General features: G+C 45.4%; 1 protein-coding gene across 1 annotated transcript in view; it reads left to right on the top strand.

Moving 5' to 3' along the window:
• Nucleotides 1–4222: 4222 nt before the first annotated feature.
• The window catches only part of LOC306777458 (A disintegrin and metalloproteinase with thrombospondin motifs 2-like), a 103328-nt gene continuing 97575 nt past the window's right edge, over nt 4223–9975 (top strand). The window contains exons 1-2 of the mRNA XM_079268580.1: nt 4223–4407; nt 5858–6267. Coding sequence (XP_079124706.1) covers nt 4320–4407; nt 5858–6267 — 498 coding nt within the window. The 5' untranslated portion in view covers nt 4223–4319. The remainder of the gene's footprint in view (nt 4408–5857; nt 6268–9975) is intronic.

The raw sequence follows: 9975 nt of genomic DNA, 5'->3' as shown, positions 1-9975 counted from the left end.
TTAAAAGAAATAGGACGATTGCCTTCAGAAAGGCTTCACTCCTACTACGTTGCTGGCATACAGTTCCTGAGTAGTGCATAGTAAGATACTGTATGACTCAAGAGACGGAGGTGGAAATGTATTCAGTGTGCTCTTCGGAGCTTCCTGTAAAAGTTCAGTGATGATGTGGCAATTGAGGAATTCCTGGAGTTTAACTTATCCTGTAGTTCATGAAACCACTCTTAATTAAGGGACATGGTCATAGCAGAATGTAAGAAAATAAGAGTCAGTGTTGGTGCCACAAGGTGAACCAGTTGCGTGCACATGGACAAACCGTCTGTCCCAGGGTTGGGGCCAGACCAAGAGTAATTCACTGGCCTTATATCAATCGGCCAGAACAGAGTTGTCACACCTCGCCCGGTAAAGGGAAACTGGTGGTGGTGGCACCCATTTCTAAAAAGGGGAACTTGAGAGTTTGCTGCAAATACAAGGGTGTCACACTATTCAGCCTCCTCTGCAAAGTTTATTCCAGGGTGCTGAAAGGAGGCTCTGACCGATTTTTCAAACTTCAGATCCACGAGGAGCATTGAAGAATCAACCTTGGCCCTGGAACAGTGGACCAGCTCTTTACCCTTGCAGGGATGTTGGCGGGGTCATGGGAGTTTTCTCATCTCTACATGTGTTTTGTGGATTTACAACCATGTCCCCTGGGAGTCACGTGGGGAGATATGGGTGAATATGAAGTAGCAGGTTTGTTGCTACAAGCCATCATGTCCAGTCCTTGTACAATCAAATTGAGAGCTGTGTCCGTATACTTGGCACAAACTCAAACACGTTAAATGTGAGTGTTGGCTTCCGCCAGGGTTGCCCCTTGTCACTGATCCTGTTCTGAGGATCTCAAGGCGCAGCCGAAGGGATGCGAGTGTCCTGTTCGGGGACGTCAGAGTTGCGTCTCTTTGCAGATGATGTGCTTCTGTTGGCTTCTTCAGATCATGACCTTCAGCATTTACTCGGGCGGTCAACAGCCAAGTTTGAAGCGGCCGGGATGGGAGTCTGTGCCTCCACGTGCGGCGTCGGCAGTAATACCAGTGTTGCACCGGACTGTTGTGGTGAAGAGGGAGCTGAGTGGGAAGGCAAAGCTCTAAGTGACCAAAAGAATAAGTGGCCGAAATTGGCTTCCTTCGTAGCATGGCTGAGGTCAGCCTTCTGGTTAGGGCTAGTCAGACATCCAGAAGTAGCTCATAAGAGAGCATTTTCGCATCAAAATGGGCCAGCTGAGGTTGTTTGGGCATCGGACCAGGATGCCCAAAGAGGGATTATAAATCTTGTCTGGCCTGGGAAGAAGTGGAAAGCGTTGCTGGGGAGAGGTACGTCTGGAATACCCTCCTCAGCCTGCTGCCTCAACGTGCCGGCCCTGGATAAGCGCAAAGAAAATGGATTGGTAGAATTACTCCTGTGTTTACCCTGCAATGGCATATCAAACTGCTTGCCGTGAGAAGGGCCTTTTGTGCAAGCTGGCTCACAGGGTACTTTCTAATACGCTGACCTTGTGTCCTCTCGCTTGACCCAGAAATGGTCCTCCCTGCCACCACGGTGGATCTTCCGATCCCTTAAATGCACCTTGAGTAGATGAGTAGCAAGAAGAGAGGAGGCTTGTGGAGGAGCTGAGAGCGAGGGAACTGCACTTTATCTTTCTGACACTCGTGAAGTAAAAGAGGCATTAAATACAGCTGGAAAAATCTCAAACCATGGCAAGACTCTACAATTCCACTGTTCCTTTTGTTTTCATAAGTTGTAGGTATTAGTTATTTATTATAAGTTATTGCACGTTCAAACTTTCTGCCCTTTACCATTTGTGTAGCACCTTGTAAGACACTGTTTTAACTGCATTCCTTAATGACATTTCACCTTGATATTCAATTCCATTGTTGAATAGGCTACAATCAGCTCAACTGCTATAACCCTGAAATGTTTACAAGTGCAAACCGCTGCTTATTTTATTAATAAGGAAATTGCATTCCACTAATTTGCTGTATTTCATGTTGTCGTAGACAGGAGTGTGTTTGTGTGTCTATAATACATCACCCAATTATATACATGTCACACTTTATTTGTACAATATTGTACTTTTCATACAAACAAGGATGTCTCAGATTGTTAAATGCCTGTTGCCTCGATTCCTCACTCCTTGCATCTCTTCCTTACCTCCTCCACTACCATCTCCTGTGCGAGATAGGACACAAGGGGCTTAGACACAAGGAGAGGACGCAAAGAACGGAATCTAGGAGACATGTTGGCATGAGGAAAAGCACCCGCTGTCACTCTGACACTTGCTGGAACTGAGCCATCTTTAATGAAATTAGTCTCCCCTGTGATGATCCTATGATGACAAGTCAAAGTGTCTGCCTTGAAAAAGGTCAGGCACTGCTGGCTTCTCTGAACTTTCCAGGGGGAAAAAAAGCACTCTGTAAAACTTTAAAAAAAGAGGTCACTTCCCGAGAAACATACTTTTGATAAAAGATTCTAATTCATAAAAAGCATTTGACCCCTCAAAGTTCAACTTTGTATGAAACATTTTGTTAAATGTCAGGAGTGGATTTGACTGCACGAGACGTTATTTAACACCAAAAGCTTATGGGTATCTAAAAATTGTCTGAACTCATCTGCATTGTTTTAAGATTGTTTTATGGGCGTTATAAGACAGATGACAGCATAGAGACAGACTGAAGAGAGAGGGGGTATGATCTGAATCGAACCCAGGACTTTGTGGTTTTATGGCATGCACTGTAACTGTCTGGCTACCAAGGTGCTGTTATCTGTTCAGTAATTATACCCACAGCAAAGTTTATACAAAATACATAAAACTACATAACAGAGTAGTTACAAATTACCATCAAATATTCAAATTGTTCTCACTGAAGTTCAGACTACGAGATGGTTGGCGTATTCTATGCAAATTAAAACAAGAAGACCACGTTAAAAATACAAGAATAACAAGCTCAATTACTGACACGTCACTCATACATCTAAGATGGAGGAAGGAGGAACAGTATTTCATATTCGTTTCAACAAATTCACAGCAGTTCTTTGTGAGCCTTCACAGTTCACAGTCTTTTAACCAGGATATAATGATACAATTAGAGATGCAACAGGGAAACATGACATTTGTAGCAGCGGATGGCAAGGCCTCCAAGACAATTAACACTTATTTTGTTACAAATTCACACTTTTAATTTGACTATAGCTTCACATTAATATTTAGGTGACATTTAAATCACTCTGCCTTTGGGTTTGTAACCAAGCTACACCACGCTGAAATAACTAAACTGTGCAGAAAGTGTTGGAAGAGAGTCTTTGTTTATAACATCAAACAATGCTTTTCTCTTACTGACAAAGAGAAGTCAGCTTTATGGGCGCAAAAGTAAATTCAACACCAAAGAATACAAATCAAATCACAGCTTTTTTATATTGACACACTGCTAATTGTGACTAACCACCTGGCTTTGGTAATATTCAAAGGTTATTTGTTTTTTTATGTTGTCGGTGTTACGGTGTATATTTTATATTTTTAAAAGAAAAAACAAAAAGAGAAGAGAAGACGTTCCTGAGAATGAAATTGGTTTTGTTCATATCAGTAGCCCTGAAAAGCTGAGTGCATTTCCGCCAGTGAGCCACGCGGGGCGCTGCTGTTCACCCAACCGAGGAAGCTTGACGGGATATTCAAAGTTTATGCAAGGCTTGCAGCACACCGGGGACCGGTGGAAGGGAGGGTAGGACAGTCGTTTTCATACCAGAAAGAGTGTCCAAGTTGCAAAAAAAACAAAAACAAAAAAAACTTTTGGCTCGCCGAATGCTGGAGGTGTAATAAAGCAGCTTGTTCGTTCATTTCACTGCATTTCTTGTTGATGCGCGCTGTAAGCGGACCTGTCAGTCAGCGCTCCCTGAAATATCTTCTCATCTCACACAGCGGAGACACGCAGGGAGTGTGTGGGTGCCCGGATTGTGCATGTGCGCGCGTGTAGTGTCGGGGAGTTGTCAGAGCACCAAGGCAAAAAGTGGGGGAGCGCACACAATGTGAGAGAGGAGTTGAGAGAAAGAGAGAGACATAGAGGAGAGTTGTGGGAGAGAGAGAGAGAGAGAGCGAGAGAGAGAGAGACCTCTGCGGAGAGGAGGAGAGAGAGAGAGGGGAGGAGAGCTCCGTCTCTCCCGGTGCACTTGGCAGTCTAGTTGCGGGCTGCTGTGCTGTTGCTGTCGTGGCGTGGCTGGTCGCGCCAGGCGGGGAACTTCACCACACTGGAGCCCGGAGTCCCACTCTCTCACCTGCGCAGTTCGGAGCTGCCATGGGTCTCTCGCCTGGATTTACTGTCCTAATTATTTTACCGGCCTTTCTGCTGCCCATCAGCGGCCTTTACATCGCCAGTAGCGTTGGTACGTACAGTAGGGTTAAACGTGGTCAGTGTTTATGTTCTATGTGTCTGCTGATCTCTTATCAGCAGGGCTGCACGGGGCTCTTCGTGCGCTCACTGGAAGTCTGGGGCTTAACGTGGCGGCAAAACATTGTTTCTTATGCTTGTGTTTCATTTTTCACATGCTTTTTTTTTTTTTTGTTTGCTGTTTTTGCAAAAAACATTGTGGGACGCATTTGCAACTTCTGTGCGTCTTGCTGTGGTGTTTGCAGGGTCTCTCCGGAGGTCTCTCAGCGGTGCAAGTGCAGTGTTGGGATTTGCTTTCTCCAATCCAGGGGGATAATGTTATCTGAGGTGTAAAGGGGGCATCAGATGCGCCGGTTTACTGTCGGATTTTGCAGGGAAGTAGTCTAACATTATCTGATTCTGCCGCTGTCGCATCTATCGATCTGTCACAGGACGCTGGAGTCGGATGTCAGCCCATTGATCACACTATTATCAACTCATCCCTCGAACATGGGAGCTAAAGCAATATTAACAGTGTGTGTTAGATTTAATCAGTCAGTCGACTTTATAAATTAGATATGATAGCTGGATCACGTTGTGATGATAATAATAAAATGCCACGTGCACCTGAGGACCACATAAAGGTGATAGCGTACTGTCTCTGACTGTGTGATGGCATTGACACCTTAACATGGCCTTGGTTCTGCGGTGTGTGTGTGGTGGGTCGCCTTTAAAATGCACCTGTTTTTAACTGTCACATAAATGTGACATATGGTCTGTCTTTAGGAGTCAATACTCATCGTGAATTCATTTGCATGTAGTTAAGATACAGTAATGATAATTAAAGATGACGGGATAAATGACTCCAAAATACATTCCAACGTGCGTCAAATCAATTAACAGCGCGCTTTTGTTTCCTTTGCTATTCGGGCGCTGTCGAGGTTATAGAGAAATCACTTCCCTCGGATAGAGCAGCCTGACAGTGAGAAACCAGCGTGAGAAAGTCACAATTAGCACCTTCATCTTGTACTGGCTTTCCTGTTGATGGTGGAAGGGCACAGGAGGTGTCAGGAGCGCAGCGCGCTCTGCTGAGGCTGCCTTTTCCAAACGCGCACTGCCGAGCACCGGGGTCGCCTCTGGGTGGGGCTGCGCGCGCGCGCGCGTGTTAGGTTACAGCTTTTATTTCTTGTATTTATTATTGTGATGCAGAATAAAGAATGTAAAATCCCATGCATGACATTTTTGTAATCTCTTTTTTTTTTTCCTCCCACCTCTTTTTCCATCCTCCTATTCACTCTCCACCCTCCATTTTCTCCACGGATTATCCCACATGCTTTCCCCATGATGTCTCCTCCTACCCCTGCTGTGGTTACATATGCACCAAATAAACAATCGTTCCGACTCTCACCTGCTCTGCCTCATGCTTTTTCTCTCGTCTGTCCCTCCTCTTGCTGTCCTGTTCCCAGACTCCCTGCAGCATGTCCTGGGGGAGTATGGACTGGTGAGGCCGATCAGTGTGGACGCAGAGGGCCGCTTCCTGTCACACGCCGTCTCGGCTAGCCGCATGGCAGGAGGGCAGTCCCGTAGGCGCCGGAGGAGGGAGGTAGGAGTAGGCAATGATGAGTGGGAAGGACCAAGGGAAGAGCCTATGGCCTTTCGGCAAAAGCTTTACTACAACGTCACCATCTTCGGCCGGGAATTCCACCTGCGTCTGCACCACAATGCCAGGCTGGTGGCCCCCGGAGCCAAGATGGAGTGGCATGATGACAACGACAGCACCCGGCACTCTGAGCCACTGCACGATGAATGCTTGTACGTGGGGGACATCAAAGACACACCAGGAGCCTCTGTGGCTATCAGCAACTGTGACGGCCTGGTGAGTGGACAACCTGTGTTTCCTCTTATCTGGCTGACTGCTGCAGTGTTCACTGAGCTCACTGGAAAGGTGCCGGAGGACAGAATGACACGAGGGGGAAAGGAGATAGGAAAAGCCCCTTGACTATGTCTTTGTCCCAGGTGAATGTTAGATGGCCTCTGAAGTTGTCTTGGGGTCAAACTTATGATTGACACGCCTTCTCTCCCTGATGTTATCTTCCAGACTGGTTGTAACAACAGGCCTGCCATGAGAAATACCTGAGTCATGTTTTCATCCCTCTGTCCTCTGCCCCTTTTAGTATGCTCATGTAAAAGGGGGAAGGGATGATGAAAGGAATACACCGTTGTTTCACTGAGCACCTCTGTATTTATGCCTATATCTCAGCACAATGCTTTTAGAATAACATGTAGCTGACTTGTCCTGCAGGCTGCAGGACTGGACAAATAGCAGACACTTCAACAGCATTTGAATTCAAGCTGCCACCATCAAATATTTTGGTTGCACAACAGTTGCTAAAAGAGCCTGAATTGTAAATGCTTTTAACAGAGCTGATGATGAATAGGAACAGAGATGGCAAACAGTTGGTGAATGGATTTCAGCAAGGGAGAGAAGTGAGATGTAGACCGTGTGAAGAATGTTCACAGGAACTGCAGAGGATGCAGAAAGATGGAGACCAGTGACCGAGGAAGACGTGGAAGGGACAAGTGTGAAAGACGAGTCTCGTGGCAGTGGGACAAAAGGCACGTAAATACGAGTAAAAATGGGCCAAGGATGTGTACAGGGCGTAATGGGATTGGGGGTGGTGTTCCCCTCGTTATGAAAAGTGTTCATTAGTCAGCCGGATCAGCCCGCCGCTGGAGCTGAGTAGCAGCGACTGGATCCGTTTAGGGTTGAGGACACAGGGGACTGAGCAAGCAGCTGAGAGAGCAGGCAGGGAGCCAGGACAGCACAGGCCTGACATGCCCACTTAGCCTGACACAAGCAGCAGCAGCGAGTTGATGCTGCTGCTGCTGCTCGCTCCGGCCCGTCACTCCAGGGCCTTTTGGTAATTTCTCGGAAAGGTTGCTGTCAAAGCGTAGTTGGTTATAGATAACAGATCACCAGTGTGGCTGACTGCACTACCAAGCATGCCAGGATTTTAAAGGTTGGGTTCACACGTTTTCAAGTCCTTCTTACATAAAATAACACTCGTATGCCTGTGTATGTTGAACATGTTTTTGAGTTTTTTCTGTCCACATTGGTGTTTCCTATTGTGACTCCAATTTAAAAGGTGGGGCAGAAAATCCACAGTCCTCCCGCTCTGCAGAATTGCACCCTACTCTGCCCTCTAGAGTATTGTCCACTAGTAGTGCTGTGGAGCAATGTTTTAACGAGCCGGTGCTCCTTTCGTTTGCAGCATGCGCATGCACAGAGATGGACATGTATGCACTTGAGCATGCGGGTGACGCAATATGTCATTCCGTTGATCAGTTGGTGATGGTGATTTAGCAATGTGCCAACAAGTTTTATGATGGAGGAAATACATTCAACACAGTTGTCAGGCCTCAAGGATTCACACTGTGTTTCGGTGAAACAAACTGAATGTAAATGTAACTTCACAGGGCACCTTCTTAATGTGCAGTGAAAGCTTATGAGTGACTTTGACAATCAAAGTGAGAAGAATGAAGTTCTGATCTTTTTTTTTTTTTTGTACAAAATGATAATGTTTTTAATGTCCCTCCACCGCAGCTTAGCAAAAATATGTTGACTGAAGAAACAAATGTAAGATATGAAAATATTCACTTCATTTGTCTTACTCAGACTGCTGAAGTCTCATACTGGCTTCAGTAAAATTTCCGTTTTTGCTCAGAGTAAGGACTGGATTTAGTCCCCCTTCTCTAGAGTTGCATTAGAAAGGGATCCCTTCAGGGCCAGTATGGACCGGAGGAATTATGAGCATGCAAGTGTTGTTCTAAGACAGGCGTGAAACTGTGAACCCATCCGTTAAAGTGTTGTTTGAGGCTGTTTTCAAAATGTTATCTTGAAACGGCTGAGGAGTAAAACAATATTGTTACAGTAACAATTTACAAGACAAATATTGTTGATATGAGCGCTATAATATCCACACCAAAGAGTCGAAACAAAAAAAGGAAAGGCCCTTTTAACAATCACATTAGCGCTGTTCACTTATATTTAATTTGTTTCTCTTCGCCCCTGAACTCATCTCATTACTAATCAATTCTTACAACCTCCTCAGGCATGCCAAGAAATAAAGCCAAGCTCTGTCAGGCTCTGCCCACATCTGCCTTTTTAGACCCAGAGCCCCGTAGCCCAGCTCTGCCCTGCTGTGCCCACTTCCTCAGTGACCCAGCCACCTGGTTAGAGCGTCTTCTGCCCCGCGTTACCATTCACAGCCAAGAATCGCTTGCTGGCTGTGATCCAGGGTGTGTGATGGCAAGGAGGGAGAGAGCCAAGACAGGGGCAGATAAGGTTCAAACCAAAATGCAAGAAAATAATGATAAAGAGACAAAGGAGGTGACATGAAGAGGGCAAAGGGTATCGACTTCAAGAAGAAACAAATGACCAGAATAAATAAGAGAGCATGAGAAAGCACAGGGTAAAAAGGAAAATCTTTGAATGGACAAATGACCTTTGGAGGGAATTGGATTTCTGTGAACAGAAGCTGTGATCAGCTGGTTAGTTCTTTGAGAGGAGGCTGCGCTCTGTACAGTATGAGAACTGGGGAGTGTGCAGGGCAAAATGAAATTAAACTGCAGCTGAGACTGTGTGTGTGTGTGTGTGTGTGTGTTTGTGTGTGCAGAGTGCAGAATGGGGAACTGCATGAATCAAACAGAATAAAAACTCTTAAGCCTTTTGAGGTTTCTACTTCATGCATGAATGTTGGTGTGTGTAGTGTCTGTATTTGTAGGTGTGAATTAGGGTTGAATAATTCCCCGTGGCTTTGAAATAATTGTCGACTTACTAAGAATGTCAAGACATGTGACAGTAGGGAAAGATGGCTGAATTCCATTTAGCTGCTTTGGTTTCAGGGTCCTGTAGAACAGACACTTTTATATTATTAGTAAAACTTTTCTCTGTGACAAGTCAAAAATAACTGCTGTGAAAAGGCCTAGTTATTGGTTTACCTCTTTGACTTTAAACAGGTACATTGGAGGTGGTGGTTTAGTTTAATTCTGTCCGTCTTTTCAGACACACAAATGCTAAAAATGACAGAAACCTGCAGAAATGTTTTGCATCAAAAAGGTGTCTATTTCATCACGAAATCACATGCATGCCAAGATCTCAATTCCTGAACTTCAGTTCCGTGTGTGTGTGTGTGTGTGTGTGTGTGTGTGTGTGTGTGTGTGTGTGTGTGTGTGTGTGTGTGTGTGTGTGTGTGTGTGTGTGTGTGTGTGTGTGTGTGTGTGTGTGTGTGTGTGTGTGTGTGTGTGTGTGTGTTTGAACTGCTAGTCCCACTTGTGGTCTTTCCTTCAGCCTCACCTACAGTATTTGTTCAGAGATGTGGAGGCTGTGTTCGCCTGATTTTGTGCACATGTGGGTGTGAGGTCAGGTGCATTCGTGTGTGTGTGTGTGTGTGTGTGTGTCTTTAGTATATTCTGTGGAATGTTGTGTGTCAGCAGTGCTTTTCCTATTTCCAGAAGTGACAGTGGCATAGTAATGGGAGTTACACAATCATGGCTATTTCATTTCTTCACGCTAAATAATTCT

Source organism: Melanostigma gelatinosum (genome assembly GCF_949748355.1).
Source record: "Melanostigma gelatinosum genome assembly, chromosome: 5".
In the NCBI taxonomy this organism is placed as follows: Eukaryota; Metazoa; Chordata; class Actinopteri; order Perciformes; family Zoarcidae; genus Melanostigma; species Melanostigma gelatinosum.
Note: the sequence above shows the minus strand (reverse complement) of the source record. Positions and strands in the feature narration are given on the sequence as shown.